This window comes from Mesoplodon densirostris, chromosome 16 (assembly GCF_025265405.1).
Source record: "Mesoplodon densirostris isolate mMesDen1 chromosome 16, mMesDen1 primary haplotype, whole genome shotgun sequence".
Lineage (NCBI taxonomy): Eukaryota > Metazoa > Chordata > Mammalia > Artiodactyla > Ziphiidae > Mesoplodon > Mesoplodon densirostris.
Window position 1 is genome coordinate 11,817,475 of NC_082676.1, and position 16,147 is coordinate 11,833,621.

The window sequence follows — 16,147 nt, forward strand, 5'->3', positions numbered from 1 at the left end:
AAGCAAGACATCTGGCCTGGGTTCAAATTCTTTTTTTTTTTTAGTAATGTGCACAAATTTTTTAAAAATTATTTATTTATTTATTTATTTATTTATGGCTGTGTTGACTCTTCGTTTCTGTGCGAGGGCTTTCTCTAGTTGCGGCAAGTGGGGGCCACTCCTCATCGCGGTGCGCAGGCCTCTGACTATCGCGGCCTTTCTTGTTGCGGAGCACAGGCTCCAGACGCGCATGGCCTGGGTTCAAATTCTGACTCAGTCATTTAACAGCTGAGTTTAGATAAATGGCTTAACCCCTCTTGCCTTAAGTTTTCACTTTAAGCCCGACCTGGTAGAGATGTTGTTGTGAGGATCCAACTAGATAGGAAAATGCCCCAGGCAAAATACGTGCTTTTTAAAAATATTATAAACTTGCATCTAGTTATTTATTTATATTTGTTGAAGTATAGTTGACTTACAATATTGTGTTAGTTTCAGGTGTACAGCATAGTAATTCAGGTTTTTGGTTTTTGGTGGGGTTTTTTTGCAGATTATATTCCATTATAGGTTGTGACAATAGGCGCTTTTTAAAAGCTTTCTTTTCTTTTTCTTTCACAGTCACACCCTTCCAAGTCTGATCACCCTTGCCCTCCCCACCAAGCACCTCAATACCTCCGTCGCACTAGAGCCTGGAGGGCCTTGCAGGTTGCTGGGCCCTCACGCACGCAAACATTTCCTCTCTCTAAAAAGACAGGAAAAAATACCTTCCCGGCAACTGGTCGCGCAGTCCGCGGAGCGGGCGTCAGCGGAGGCGTCTGCGTGTGCGCACACGCATGCGCAAAAGAGCCCGGAGAACGGGTGGGGGGTGAAGAAGGGGCCGGCCTTTGAGCGACAGCGACGCAAGATGGCAGCCACCACGGGCTCGGGTGAGCGGGGGCGCCGGACCCGGCCGGCCGAGGGGGCATGGGCTCGGGCCGGGGGCCGGGGACCCGCGAAGGCCCTTGCTGCGGGGCCAGGGCCTCTGCGATGCCTCTGTCCCCTGGGCCCCGTGGCGGCGACCCAGGCGGCCTGAGTGGGGAGGAGGAGCAGGCGGTGGCCGGAAGCACGGGCGGGGGCCTGAGGGGCCTGAGGGGCCTGTGGGCGGCGCGGCGAGGCCCAGAGGCTCCCCCGGGCGGCGTGAGGGCCCTGCTGAGAGGAAGGGCCGGGTCCCGCGGCGCAGCGGAGCGGCCAGAGCGGGTGAGGGGCGAGCCCAGAGGCACTCCCGAGGAGACCGGGGCTGGCGGCTCTTTAGGGGAGATCGAGGGGTCCCCTAGAGAACGAGGAGGCGCCCCAAAATGGATGAAAGTCTTTTATTTGGGTGCTGGGTGTCCGGGTTGGGGGAGGAGCCTTGGGATGTCCGTTTGGCGGGGACTTCGGAGAAGCCCCTCAGGATGGATGAGGGAAGAAAACAGCATCCTGAGGGGGTGACTGAGAGGATCCCCCATTGGTAAAGGGCAGGGCTCCAGTGTTAGTTTGGGGGGTTGGGTGAGCTGAGGAAATTTTTATGTTGATTAGAAAGGGGGAGTCTTGGGGTGGCTGCTTTGTGGGGGGATGAAGAGCATCTCCATAGGATACGTGAGAAGAGGAAAGGGATTTCGCAGATTCCAGAGAGATTTGGTTGGAGCAGCTGAAAGTGAAATGACCCCGTCGTTCCCAGGCCCCTAGTTTTGGAGATGTTAGGTTTTAGGAGGCAAGCTCCGAGTAGGGCGGTTAGTGGAAGCTTGCGATATTGGGTGAAGAACAGATGAGTTGGGAGCCCTGGAGGTGCCTGTCTGGGGAAGGGAGCCCCGTGCAGTGGGTGAGAGTGGGAAAAGGTCAGGTTTCAGAGATGTTCTTTTTAGAGAAGAAAAATCTCCTTTGTTGGGTGAGGAGAGCGTACCCTAGGAGTGTCTGTTTTATGGAGACTGTCTCTCTCCCACTCTTTCGGGTGTTGGTAACATATGGGAGTTCAGCTCAGAAGTTCCCCAGTGGCTGGATGGGTTATGGGGAGAGGAACACATAAAATGGGAAGTCTTGGGTGACTGGAGAAGAAAGCTGAGGTGCAAGAGGGAAGGAGGGGGCTACACTGTGGGCCAGGGGGAGTTCTTCCAGGCCCTGGTAGGTAAAGGGAAGGAGCATTGATGATGAGACTGGATTCACTGCTCTGTGTTCCTAAGATGCACCAGAGGATCAAGTCCTGAAGGATCTGTTTCAGAGCTAACACTCACAGCTGGGCATCAGGGGGTGGACTCAGGTGGCCTTCTGGAAGAGGCAGGGTGACGCTCGTCTGGGGAAGGTCCCGCAGAGGGGCTGATGAGGCAAGAGGGTCAGATTCTGGAAGTGCAGAATTTGGGAGTAACAGAGTGTCCCCCTTTTGGTGAGGAGGGTGTCCCCTGAGGTGCCTGGCAGTGACATTGGCCAGTGAAGTCCTCCCAGATGAGGTGACAGTGGCTGACGTCTGATGGAGGAAACGAACGGGACCACCTGCCTGAGTACTGAAATCCTCCAGCTGTTTAAGGCCGCAGCAGCACTATTAGGAGAGAGTTGGTGAGCCGAAGCGAGCAGGGTGAGGGGAGTCTGTCTTTCCAGGATGTTGCTCCTCTAGGATCCCAAGGGGCCATCTTTGTTTGATTGTTAGAATGGGAATAGAAGGAATTGGAAGTAGGGGATCTGACCGGAGTCACCTACCCCAAGCTGCCTTTTACACTTAAAGCAGTGGGGTCTTCCTGGAGGATGAGGAAACCACACATCTTTTTCCTAGGTTTGGTTCCAGTTGGAACAGTGCTGAGTCAGTTCATTTACAAAGAGACTGCCACAGACATTCTCAGAAGACAGAGGCTGAGTCAGGCCAGCCTGCTGTGGGAAACGTCTCACGAGAATAACACCCCTGCCAGGTTGCTCTGAACTGGGGGTACGCTGTGCCTGCAGCAGCCAGCGTTGTGACGGCTTTGCAGCTCAGCCCCTTGGCAATCACTTGAGATTGGCTACCTGTAATCCGGTTTAACAGCTCCTTAATTCTAACTTCTTGAAGCCCTGCCAGTTGAAGAGTGCTTCATAAATGCTGTGGTGGTCAGATAAACCATCGTCAGCTGCTGTCTAGTGGCATACAAGAGCTCTTGGCATGGTTTAGATAACATGGAAGAGGTTTGGAGGTGCCTTAAAATGGGCTTCCCAGGGGCTTCCCTGGTGGCGCAGTGGTTGGGAGTCCGCCTGCCGATGCAGGGGACATGGGTTCGTGCCCCGGTCCGGGAAGATCCCACATGCCGCGGAGCAGCTGGGCCCGTGAGCCATGGCCGCTGAGCCTGCGCGTCCGGAGCCTGTGCTCCGCAGCGGCGGGAGGCCTGCGTACCGCAAAAAAAAGGGGGGGGGGAGGGCTTCCCAGAACTCCTTTGTCTGTTTATTCAGCAGGTATTTATTAAGAATTTGCTGTGTCCCATTGTGAATAGTGAACAAGATGGACATAGCCCCTGTCCTTGAGGAGCTTCTTTTCAAGTCAGGGAGAAGCCCATTAAAGGAGTGAATAATTAAGATTTCAGATAACAGTAAATGCTGTGAAGGAAATTGTGTGATGTAGTATCTGGAGAGGTGGTCAGGGAAGCCTTCTCCAAGAGGGGGTATTTGAACTGAGACAAATGATAGAAGGAGCCAACAGTGTGTGTCACAGGCAGGGGATGGGGAGACTGAGTGGAAAGGCCCTGTGGCAGGACTGAGCTTGGCATGTTGAAAGAACAAGCTAAAGGCCTCCGTGTGCAAGGGAGGCTTGTTAAAGAGATGAGTTGGAGGGAGATGAGTTTGGATCTTACTCAGTGTGGAAGAAAGCCATTGAACAAGTACCTGGTCTGAAGTAAACGTTCAGTAAAAGTTTGTTGAATGAATGAATGAGAGTCTTAAAAAGAGAGGAATGACAAGATCTGACCATTGCTCCCAGGCAGTGAGAGGAGTGCAGAGTGCTGAGGGAGGGAACAGAAAGACCATATTTGGGTTAAACTAAAATGAGTGTACAGGCCTGCTTTCTAACCCTGAGAAGTCTTTCAGGTGTGGGCAGGGGCCCTGAGGCCTTCCTTAGGTTTAGAACAAACCTCTTGATTAATCTGTGCCCCTGGTTGCCAGGAAACAGCTGTGAAGCCTTTGAGTTCCTGTAAGAGCTGAACTTAGTTTTTTGTGGTCACTGCTTTCAACACTTGGTGACAACAGCTTCCCACCTCCTTTGCTTCTGCAGTGTGTGATTTCCTCATAGATCTTAGAGGGTGGAACTGTGGAAAACCCACTGGAATCCTCAGGATGCTGGTGTTGTGACAGGTGACTTCCTCCTGCCTTGGCCAGGATTGCAGGGCCTCAAAGAGTAGCCCTTGGCTGCCAGATCTTTCCTCTCACCCAGCATCCCACAGGCTGCCCTGACAGTAAACCAGAAACAGAGTGCCAGCAAAGTAAGCCCTTTACATTTTAAAGTCGCATACGTTGGAGTGGCCGCATACACTCACTCCTCTTATGAACATTTAACCAAAGGGGCAGTGGAGGTTATGTAGTCTTCCATTCCATTCAAGGGAGTTGCCTAGAAAGAGCTGGAGCTGGCAGATGAGAACCTGTAGTCTCTTAGCTGGTCTCGTTCCCGTGTGTCTCACTGTGAGCGTCTTCTTGTGCCGGTTGTAGCCAAGTGCCTTTTGTACAACATGGGCCCTGCTTTCAAGAGAACTTCTTCATGTTGTACTCAGCTGAAGAAACAGCAGTCTGCTCTAGTGATGGAGGGGAAACGCTTTGTTGGGCCACTACAGTCTATTGTTCCTCTTATGGATTGCCAGGGTCAATTTGATGATCATGATTTTCCCTTTCACAATAACTTTAAAACCACCCTCTTCCCCCCACCATATTCTTTTCCTCCCTCCCTCTCTCTCTCTCCTGAAGTGTAGCTCTACAGTAGTTTGATAAATGTAGAATAGAAAATGTAAAGTTAGAAATCCTCTTTCTTTCTTTCTTTCTTTTTATTTTATTTATTTTATTATTATTATTTTTTTTTGTGGTATGCGGGCCTCTCACTGTTGTGGCCTCTCCCATTGCGGAGCACAGGCTCCGGACGCGCAGGCTCAGCGGCCATGGCTCACAGGCCCAGCCGCTCCGCAGCATGTGGGATCTTCCCGGACCGGGGCACGAACCCATGTCCCCTGCATCGGCAGGCCTACTCTCAACCACTGCGCCACCAGGGAAGCCCCTTTCTTTCTTTTTAAAGAGTAGACACCTTTATTTATTTCTTTTTGGCTGCGTTGGGTCTTTGTTGCTGCACACGGGCTTTCTCTAGTTGCGGTGCTCGGGCTTCTCATTGCAGTGGCTTCTCTCGTTGCGGAGCACGGGCTCTAGGCGCACGGGCTTCAGTAGTTGCAGCATGCGGGCTCAGTAGTTGCAGCTCACGGGCTCTAGAGCACAGGCTCAGTAGTTGTGGCTCACGGGCTTAGTTACTCCGCAGCATGTGGGATCTTCCCAGACCAGGGATCAAACCCGTGTCCCCTGCATTGGCAGGTGGATTCTTAACCACTGTGCCACCAGGGAAGTCCCAGGAATCCTCTCTTTAATTCTGAAAGGCCCCAGGGAAGTATGGAGCAGCACATTTGGTGAAGTAGAGATGTTAACACTGTAACTTTTATATTATGTATAGTGGTTTAGAGGTCTCCTAGTACTTCGACTTAACCTGCTATGTCATCTCATCCAACTCTCCACAACCTAGTGAGCTCACCAGGGGAAGTATTGGCCCCCCAATATTCCTGAGGGAGATGGCTGGCTGGCTGAGGAGTGGTGACACTCAGATTAGAGCCCAGGGGGTTTTGACTCCACTTCCTTCCCCAACCTGCTCCACTGCCTTAGGAAGGAAATGGAAAGGCATGGATTCAGGCATGTGCTCTTCCTCAGTCTTGGCGTGTTTAATCTTGATGAGAGAACAGGCTTTAATGAGAAGCGTCTGCCACCTGTAGCAGGAACTCTTTTTATAGCATATCCCTGGCCACATTTCACCCATTCTGGGTAACGTGCTGTCTAATGAGAGTGAAGGCCACTGCTTGCTCTTGCTTATACTTTACACTCAATAACTCAACACTCGTTGGGCTTAGGGCCCCCTCATGTCATGTACAAAGTCAGTCCTTGTCTTCACTGACGTGCACGCCCTTCAGACTTCTTTTTAAGCTGCACTTCTAAGGCTAACTATGGGTAGACACTGTATTAAATACATCATCTCGTTTCTGACAGCAACGCTTTGAAGCAGGTATCTATTGTGAAGGTGAGGAAACTGAGGCCCAGAGAGGAGAACTGACTTGCCTGAAGCCCAGAGCCAGTGACTTGCAAACCAGGGTACAGAACTGGGACAGCCCTGCTCCAGGACATATGCCCTTGGCCATATTAACATTTTTCCAGCCCCCGTTGCCTGTTCTCCAGCTGGGCATCTCAAGTTCCTTCAGCCATTGGCAGGTCTGTTGACATTCCTGCCTTGGTGGATTAGTTCTTTCATGGGTGGCTAGTAATGACACCAAGTATGATTCTTTCTTCATTGTCACGTTCACCCCGTACAAGTTCAGTAGGTGTAACCCCAAAATAGATGCCAAATCCTCCTTCTCTCCATCGGCATTATTGTCGTTCTTGTCCTACCAGTACCACCTTTCTCTTGCCTGAAAGACTGCAAAAGCCTCCTGCTTCCAGTCTTGCCCTTTTCTAATCCATTCTCTATAGAGGAGGCAGAATGGTTTTTTACGGGCGAGAAAACAGAAACTGCCACTCTCTGCAGAAAGCCCTTCCCGCCGCACTTAGAATCAAATCCATCACTTTTCCATGGCCCACAAGGGCTTCCATGGTCTTGGCCTTGCCTGCCCCTGAGCTCACGTGATGTGCACACCTATGCTCGTGCTCTTCCCCTTTCAGGAATGCTCTGCCTGCCTGTGACTGCCTGCTTCTCCTTCTTCAGGTCTCAGCTCTCCAGAAAGTCCATCCCTGCCCACCCCTTTCAATGTAGTCTTCTCACTCATTATCACGTCTCTGTTCTGTTCTGAAGTGCTTAACCTTATCTGAAGGTTTCTTGTTTGTTTTTCCACATTTCTGTGCCTTTCTAGTAGGGCAGGATTCTGCCTTGTTCTCTGCTGTGTCCCTAGCACCCACATAGTCCCTGACATAGAGTAGGTGCTCAATAAATATTGAATGTTGCAGTGAATTAATCCAGGGTCTCATCTTGATGTAGCCAAATATATAAATTTGACATATTTGGAGAAACATTATATCTGATAGGGCAGAAGCAAAAGTGCCTGTTCAGCTTTGCAAAAAGGAAAGCTCTTGTCCTGATTAGTTGGCATTTATAGAGGGACTTTAGCATAGAATTAACTCTTTCTCTCCTTCCCTGACTGTCCTGAGGCACTTACCACACCTTATTCTTTGCCTCCACCCCTTTCAGAGAAAATTTGATCTTTGGCCTTGGTCACCCTAGCAGCAGAGAAACACAGGATCTTGCATCTTGTCACCAGCTGTTTGTTGTCACATTGTCTAGACTGTAAAGAATGATAGATTGCCGCTGTTTCTTCCCCCAGATCAGTGATTCTCAAACTAGTATATATTAGCATCACCTGGGGGGCTTGTTAGATTGCTGGGCTCCACCCTCAGTTTCAGATTCGATAGTTCTATGGTGTAATGTAGTGTAGTGTTTCTGGTGTGTGGCCTGAGAATTTACATTTCCAGCCGGTTCCCAGGTGATGTGTAGGCTGCAGGTCTGGGGACCATACTTGGGGAATCATTGTTGTATAGAAGGAGAGAAGAAATATGCTCCTCTGGACAGGCCCTAACCAGGCACCCAGACTGCACTGCACTTGCTAGTTGCTCAGAAACAAAAGTTACCTGCCCCTGACTTTATGCCCACTTTTCAAGAACGTTTAATCCAGGTGCATCACCTTCCAGGCCTCCTTATTTTCAGAATGGTAGCAGCACCAGACTCCTAGCTCAGTTCACTGTCTTCCCTGAATGGGCAACCAAACCAGTTTCAACTGGCAGCTTTCTTTCCAGGAGAAACCTGTGAGGCTCTGCCATTTTAAATCAAGACCCAGGCCAGGCCAGGGTTTTCCAAGATTGGCATGCTGTAATAGCCGCTGCTTTGTGGCAATGCTTTTCCCAAAAAAGATGTTTTAAAGGGCTTCAAAATCCTTTTTGTATCACAAATATTTTAATATGTTGCTGTGTTTCGAATTACTGCATTAAATGTTTTACTAGGACATGGTGTAAAACCCTATCAAATATTCATACTTTTTTAACCTGGTTGTCATATTTTCTTTGTAATATCCTGCAGCTGCTGACTTTTCAGTTTATATTTAGCCAGGAGAAAAACTGGCTGACTTTTGATACTGACACAAATCCAGGAAAAATCCTTCTGGAAAAAAGAATTCTGAAGTAACAGGAACAAATGTTTTCTTTTTAAAAATCTTGGGTTACTGCGTTATTTTAGCACCTTGGTAGAGTTATCTTAACATTTTCATAGTTAACCTTTTAATAGTTATAGTTTATTAAGATCAACAAGAGTCCATTTTTACATCCTCTGTTGCCTCTTGAAGCTGTTCCTTCAGCTGCCTTTTAGGTGTCAGATTAACACACAAATTTTAGGAATCTTAAAATTTAGCTTGATTCAATGGATTAAAGTGCCATAGGAAGAAAATATGTTAGAGTATCACTGAGTTTTTCTGATCTGTTATGCTTCTGGTTTTTGACATATATGGATTTAATTTTTAATATATTCACTGAAGTCTTTTGTTTAACGTGTCATGATTTTGAGCCTATTCTCTCCATTTGGGATGGAATGAAGTCGTCCCTGTGACTGATACACTCACAAGGTCTGCAGGAGCTCTGAACTCCACCAATATTTGGATTTATGTCCCTGGGGTAGCCCCTGAGGTTCTAGAACAAGGGTCATTTGGAGTCAGATGCTCTTGCTTTGTAGAAAATACTGGAGTTAGGCCATTTGGAGTTAAATGCTCTTGCTTTGTAGAAAATATTGATGTATTAACTTTGTATGCAGTTTCTAAATGGTTTGAAATATCAGTAACATGCTTTCATATATATTTTATGAAACAAAGTTCAGTTTGTAATGAAGAATCCTTGACTTGTGTGGTTTGGGGAAAAAAAACAGTTTTCCCTCATTAAAAAAAAAGTTTCTCTAAAAGTTTTGATCACACTTCATTAAAAAATAAAACTACTTATCAAATTTTAATTATCTCAAAACAAAGAACCTTATCTTTGTTAAGGTATCTCAGTTATATGGTATAGTGTCCAGTATTTTGGCCAGTGTCCAGTAGACCATATGAGAGGTTCCAGTAGGAAAGGAAGAGGTACTGCCTTTTCTTCAATCAGGAAACCTTTATTGAGTACCATTACATGCCAGGTAGCATACCAGATTCTGGGGAGGTAGAATTGAATGAGTCACAACTCTAACTTGAGAAGCTCCAAGAGTGAGTCAGACAACAAAAAAAGAAAGAAAATGAAATTTAAAGAAAAAGAAAAGGTACAGCGCAGACATTGTGTGAAGGTAAAGGAGCATGAGGTTGGGGGTAAGGGGGCTCTTAGAGGACCTCCGCGGACTGCCCAGCTCTGAGTTGAAGATTTGTGTTTCTTCTTAAGATCATCATATTCAAAACTTAATGTATAACTTTTCTTGGGCTATTTGAAATCCATACTAAGCCCCTTTGATCATCTTTATAATATTAGACTCCCTTTTAATAGTGCTATGAATGTTTCCCTGCTGTATTTCCATAAATAAACCAGAGTTAGAATTTTGTGACGTTGAGCATTATTCTTTCTGAAATAACATCCCTAGCTAACACCCGGCCACCATTCATTCATTCAGCAAGCATTTGAGTACATGCTTTAGGCAAAGCACTCTTTGACGTATTGGAAATTCAGCAGTGAACAAAACAGATGAAGTTTTATTCTCAGGGAGTTTATGTTCACATGGGAGAGACAGATGGTAAACAACTAATGAAGTGGAAGAGAATACATTTAAAATGTCAAGTGGTAATGATGCTGTGAAGAAAAATAAAGCAAGATAAGGGAATGGGAAGTTGGAGCTTAGATGAAGAATAAGGGAGCCAGCCAGCCAGCCATTCCCAGCTCGGGGACAGAGAATTCTGGGGTGAGGGAACATCAGGTGCAAAAGCAAAGTCAGGTTGCCTCTTCAGGAACTTTAGAAAGGATGGTATGGCTGAAGGAGGGTGAGGAGCAAGGGAAAGGGTGGCAGGAAATGATGTTGGAGAAACAGGTAGGGCTCTGTAGGTGAGGTAAGGAGTTCGGATGCTAGATATTAAGGGAAAGCCAGTGGAGGGCTTTGAGAAGAGGAGTGATGGGATCTGACTTAACAGTGGTTGCAGTGGGAATGGTGAAGATGATTGTATTTGGGATATATTTGGAAATGGGTTAGATATGAGGTGTAAGAGAAAGATCTCTTATCATAACTCCAAGATTTCTAGCCAGAGAAATCTGTTTGTGCTATATACTGAGATCGAAGAGTGGGTACTTTTTGTTTTTTGAGGAGTGCAAGGGAGTTTTGTTTGGAATTGTTTTAAGTTGGAGAGGCCTATGAGGCATATAAATGGAGATGTGTAGAACGCAGTTAGTTGGAAATATAGATTGGAGAGTTATTAAGCTTCCTTGGTCTGGGTAAAATCACTTGGGGAGTAGACAGGAAAGCAGCGGTCAGTAGGCTGTGCCCTGAGGCCTGGCAGCCAGTGTTTGGAGGTCAAGGAGGTGAGGCCATCAACTAGTGAGGTAGGAAGAGAGCCTGAGGCTAAGGGAAGAGAGTTACAGGAGGGAGTTATGGGTGCTGCTGAGAGCTCCAGGAACTTGAGATGGGGACTGAGAATTGACCACAGGGTTTGGCTAGAGGGGGCTGCTTGGTGCCCCTGACAAGAGCAGTTTGGGTGAATGACTAGCTAGAAAAGCCTGATTGGAGTAGGTGCAAGTAGAGTGAAGAATTGCAAACAGGGGGTCTAGACAGCCCTTTTGAGATTTCTTGCTAAAAATGAACAAAGAAATGAGATGGTAGCTAGAAGGGGATATGGGATCAAGTGAGGGTTTTTGTTTTTTATACTACGGTGGATAGTACAGTGCCGATGAAGGTGATTCAATCTCTGTCCCAGGGATTACACAAAGTGCTTTTGTAGGTTTTACCTCATTGGTTCTTCCTCACCACTTGTAGAGGCAAGGAGTATCGGGATCCCTGTTACGCTGAGGGTCAAGGGTAACTTGGCATAGTCACCCAGCTAGATTGCTGGAAAGTTGCAGAGCATGGATTTGAGCCTAGGTTCCTGGTCTTTAACCCTCTGCTGAGAGATTATAGAATTTTCTCTAAATTATATTCTGATTCTTATTTGTGGGAGGTAACTTCGCCATTCCTCTGACCAGCCTTTTTAAAATAGAGTGGTTGGGACTTCCCTGGTGGTCCAGTGGTTAAGACTTCACCTTGCAGTGCAGGGAGTGCGGGTTCGGTCCCTGGTCAGGGAGCTAAGATCCCACATGCCTTGCAGCCAAAAAAACCAAAACATAAAACAGAAGCAGTATAGTAACAAATTCAATAAAGACTTTAAAAATGGTCCACGTCAAAAAAAAAAATCTTTAAAAAAAATAATAAAAATAGAGTGGTCAACCAGGTATCCTTACATTTGTGATTGTACTTCCATGGCATCTAAAGATCGTTTATGTGAGTATACACATAACGGGGAAGCATGGGTTGACTTTGTGTTTATCTTTTATAAAATGGAGTGTACATACCTTTTTATCCTTTGCTCAGTTTTTTTATTTTTCAACGAATATTTATCTAAAGACTACCATGTAAAGGCCAGTTGTTTTAATTTTTTTTATATAAAAATGGGAACCATCACCACAGTCATGCAAATTAATATGTGCTGCCTTAAATCTCTTTAACATTCCACCTACCTCAGCTTATAAGAAGTTCATAACTTGTTCCGTTGTCACAAGTATTTGCTCTAAGCAAATGCTTCTGGCTTTGTATCCTGAGATGTTAGTAGTAACACATCCCTAACCTGGCCTGTAATCCTTCAGCCCATCCTGAACATTACCTGGGAGATTTGCCTCATCTCTTGCCCTGCTCAGAGCCTTTTGCAGCTCCCCACTAATTACCCTCAGGATAAAGTCCTCTTAGTAACATGGCCCCACCTCTTTAGCTTTCATCACATTCAGAGGGGTCTATGACCCCCTCAAAGATTAAGAAACGTTGCCCTGTGATTATATTTCTCTCATACGTTCTAATACTGTTTTGTTTTATTGAACTTTGTATGTGCATCTTGTTTCCATAGTGAGACTTTATACTGTGATTGGGAAGCTCTTGTTTTTATTTCTTTCATAGCCCCAATACGGTCTAGCATGGTGTTGGATAAGTGTTTGATAATTACTGTACTGAAAGAAAGGATGTGTACATATATATTACTAACAAGTTTATGGGTAGGGAAATTTTGACAAACAGGTAACAAGTGTAGCTAACATTTAAAAAAATTACAGTCCTGAAATGTGTGGATATTGCTTGTAAAGGTGGAATGAGCTCAGTTTTACACACATTAAACATGGTGAACCCTAGATGGTTCCTTACTAGATAGAGGTCAGTATACCAGCTAACCAGATGCTAATCAGCCACTTCTATTTAAATATCAAAAAAAGCTAAATGAATCACTGCATAATTTGTAAATTTTTGCAGTTCCTGATTTCTGCTAGCTGTAGTTATTCCCCAGACTTCGCTTTTAATCAATTTTTGAGTGAAAATAAAAGTTTATGGCTTAGGAAAAATGAATTTAAAAGTAACAGTCCAATTTAAAAGCTATCCAGGGACTTCCCTGGTGGCGCAGTGGTTAAGAATCTGCCTGCCAGTGCAAGGGACATGGGTTCAATCCCTGGTCCAGGAAGATCCCACATGCCATGGAGCAACTAAGCCCGTGTGCCACAACTACTGAACCTGTGTGCTGCAACTATTGAAGCCTGTGTGCCTAGAGCCCGTGCTCCACAACAAGAGAAGCCACCACAATGAGAAACCCATGCACCGCAACGAAGAGTAGCCCCCGCTCACCACAACTAGGGAAAGCCCGTGTGCAGCAACAAAGACCCAATGCAGCCAAAAATATAATAAATAAACAAATAAATAAATAATTTTTTAAATAAAATGAAAAAAGTAAAAGTTATCCACTTTGTGGACTTAAATTCTTCGAGATTTTGCTAAATAAAGGTTAACTGAGTACTTAACTGCCCAATGCCAGATTACAACGTTTATCAACCTTTATTTACCCTTACCCTCAGAGGGTTTAAAATATCCTCCGAGCTAAACCTAGGATGTTAGGGCTCAAAGGGATTTTTGAGAACAATTAGGTGACCTCGGATCTTGCAAAGTGGTGTCCCATAAGCAGAATCTGACCCACAGACATTTGGCCAGGGCAAAGGAGTGACTGTCCCCTTTAGACAGGATGTGTATTCTCCAGCTCACCTCAGTTCTTAACACTTCCTGTTGTTTTGAGCCAGACATTAAAGAAATCTGCAAAGCCATACCACTCTTCTCACTAGTTTAATTTTGTTCTTTGGAAAATATAGTTATATGTTATTTATCTTAACACATAATGGTTGGTTGTGGTTAGTTGTAAATGAATTAAATATTTTTATAATTTCTCAGTTTTAATTTTCTAATTTGGTCAATGTCAATAGCTATAACCCACATAAACAAAGGCTCTTTGAAGTCTTCAATAATTTTTAAGAGTGTAAAAGGGTCTTGAGACCAAAAAAGCTGAGAACTGCTATTCAAATGGAATAAATGCTTATCATAATTAACCAGTATATAGTACAATTATTCTGATATTCATATGTATATTCCAACTCCTGCTTGGAATATTTCTAGACTGCCTAATACATGCTGGCCAATCCAGAATTTTTCATTTATTAAGCTGTTTTGATGCCTGTTTTATAATTGAATCAAATTGAATCATCCTGTAATGTCAGTACAGAAGTAACAACGAAAAGCTGACTTTGTCCTCTGTGGTGCTCATTTACTGTTCCAAATACTAACCTAAAATAAGTTTAAGTGACTAATTTGTTGTTGTGCAGTTGTGTATATGAGCTTTACATGCTTTGTTTTTAAGTAATTAAATGTCTAATCCAATGGAAATACCTGTTGGAAGTGCAAGATTCATTACTAATATAATATTTTCCCCTACTTCAGAAGTCAAAAAAATCAAGCGTCAGAAAGATATAAGTTGAATTCACTACCTGTTTTGAAATTAATAGCAATGAGCTTGTGATATTTGGATTAAGATTTCCTAATCAGGGGGACTTCCCTGGTGGTCCAGCAGTTAAGACTCTGCTTCCAGTGCAGGGGGCACGGGTTCGTTGCCTGGTCGGGAAACTATGATCCCACTTGCCGCGAAGCGTGGCCAAAAAATTAAAAAAAAAAAAAAGATTTCCTAATCAGACCTGGTTGTTAGATGAAGAGGGAATATTTCCACCTATAAGGATGTTCTTTGCTAAAGTTTACAAGAGGAACAGTTACACCTGAAATAATTAATCCAACCTGATTTAAAGATCTGACACAAAAAATAGCACATTTGGGGGAATTCCCTGGCGGTTCAGTGGTTAGGACTTGGCGCTTTCACTGCTGGGACCCCGGGTTCAATCCCTGGTCGGGGAACTAAGATCCTGTAAACCGAGGAGCAGCAAAAAAAGAAAAGAAAAAAAAGCACATTTTTTATCTTGCCAAAGAGAGCAACTTGAAATAGGGGTCACACGTATAACTTCATTCAAGAGTGAAGGGCTGGGCTTCCCTGGTGGCACAGTGGTTGAGAATCTGCCTGCTAATGCAGGGGACACGGGTTCGAGCCCTGGTCCGGGAAGATCCCACATGCCACGGAGCAACTAGGCCTGTGAGCCACAACTACTGAGCCTGCGCGTCTGGAGCCTGTGCTCCACAAAAAGAGAGGCCGCGATAGTGAGATGGCCACGCACCGCGATGAAGAGTGGCCCCCGCTTGCCACAACTAGAGAAAGCGCTCACACAGAAACGAAGACGCAACACAGCAAAAATAAATTAATTAATAAACTCCTACCCCCAATATCATCTTTAAAAAAAAAGAGAGAGTGAAGGGCTTAGCCATGGGAGCTATTGTACTTTGCTGTTGATTGTTTGACTTGAACAAGTTTTGGTAACACTAAAGAACACAGACCACTTCAAGTTAGTCACTTAGGGAATACTATGAAGTGAGATTCCCACTCTCAGAGAATCCTTGATCCTTATTTCAATCAGGTGTCACATAACTGAATCCCTAGAGAAGGTGAGGAAGCATGACTAATGTAACTTATCTGGGGAAGAGTGTTCCAGGCAAAGCGAATAGCAAGTGCAGTTTGGTTGACATGGTTCCTAAGTGTTTTGTTGATCAAATGACACAATCATGTTTTTTTTTTTTTAACATCTTTATTGGAGTATAATTGCTTGACAATGGTGTGTTAGTTTCCGCTTTATAACAAAGTGAATCAGTTATATATATACATATATCCCCATATCTCTTCCCTCTTGGGTCTCCCTCCCTCCCACCCTCCCTATCCCACCCCTCTAGGTGGTCACAAAGCACCGAGCTGATCTCCCTGTGCTATGTGGCTGTTTCCCACTAGCTATCTGTTTTACGTTTGGTAGTGTAGATATGTCCATGCCACTCTCACTTTCTCCCAGCTTCCCCTTCCCCCTCCCCCTCCCCATATCCTCAAGTCCATTCTCTAGTAGGTCTGCTCTTTATTCCCGTCTTGCCCCTAGGTTCTTCATGACCTTTTTTTTTTTTCCTTAGATTCCATATATATGTGTTGGCATACGGTATTTGTTTTTCTCTTTCTGACTTAACTTCACTCTGTATGACAGATTCTAACAACCCAATCCAGAAACGGGCAGAAGACCTAAATAGGCATTTCTCCAAAGAAGATATACAGATTGCCAACAAACACATGAAAGAATGCTCAACATCATTAATCATTAGAGAAATGCAAATCAAAACTACAATGAGATATCATCTCACGCTGGTCAGAAAGGCCATCATCAAAAAATCTACAAACAGTAAATGCTGGAGAGGGTGTGGAGATAAGGGAACCCTCTTGCACTGTTGGTGGGAATGTAAATTGAT

General features: G+C 45.1%; 1 protein-coding gene across 2 annotated transcripts in view; it reads left to right on the top strand.

Annotated features, from left to right (window-relative positions):
• The first annotated feature begins 748 nt into the window (after positions 1 to 748).
• The window catches only part of UBE2V1 (ubiquitin conjugating enzyme E2 V1), a 30,978-nt gene continuing 15,579 nt past the window's right edge, over positions 749 to 16,147 (top strand). Inside the window, exon 1 of one of the 2 annotated variants that reach the window (XM_060119978.1) lies at positions 749 to 902. In XM_060119978.1, the coding sequence (XP_059975961.1) occupies positions 881 to 902 (22 nt within the window). In that variant the 5' untranslated portion in view covers positions 749 to 880. Of the gene's footprint in view, positions 903 to 1,113; positions 1,213 to 16,147 lie in introns of those variants that run through there. The other variant, XM_060119979.1, reaches the window with a different exon arrangement.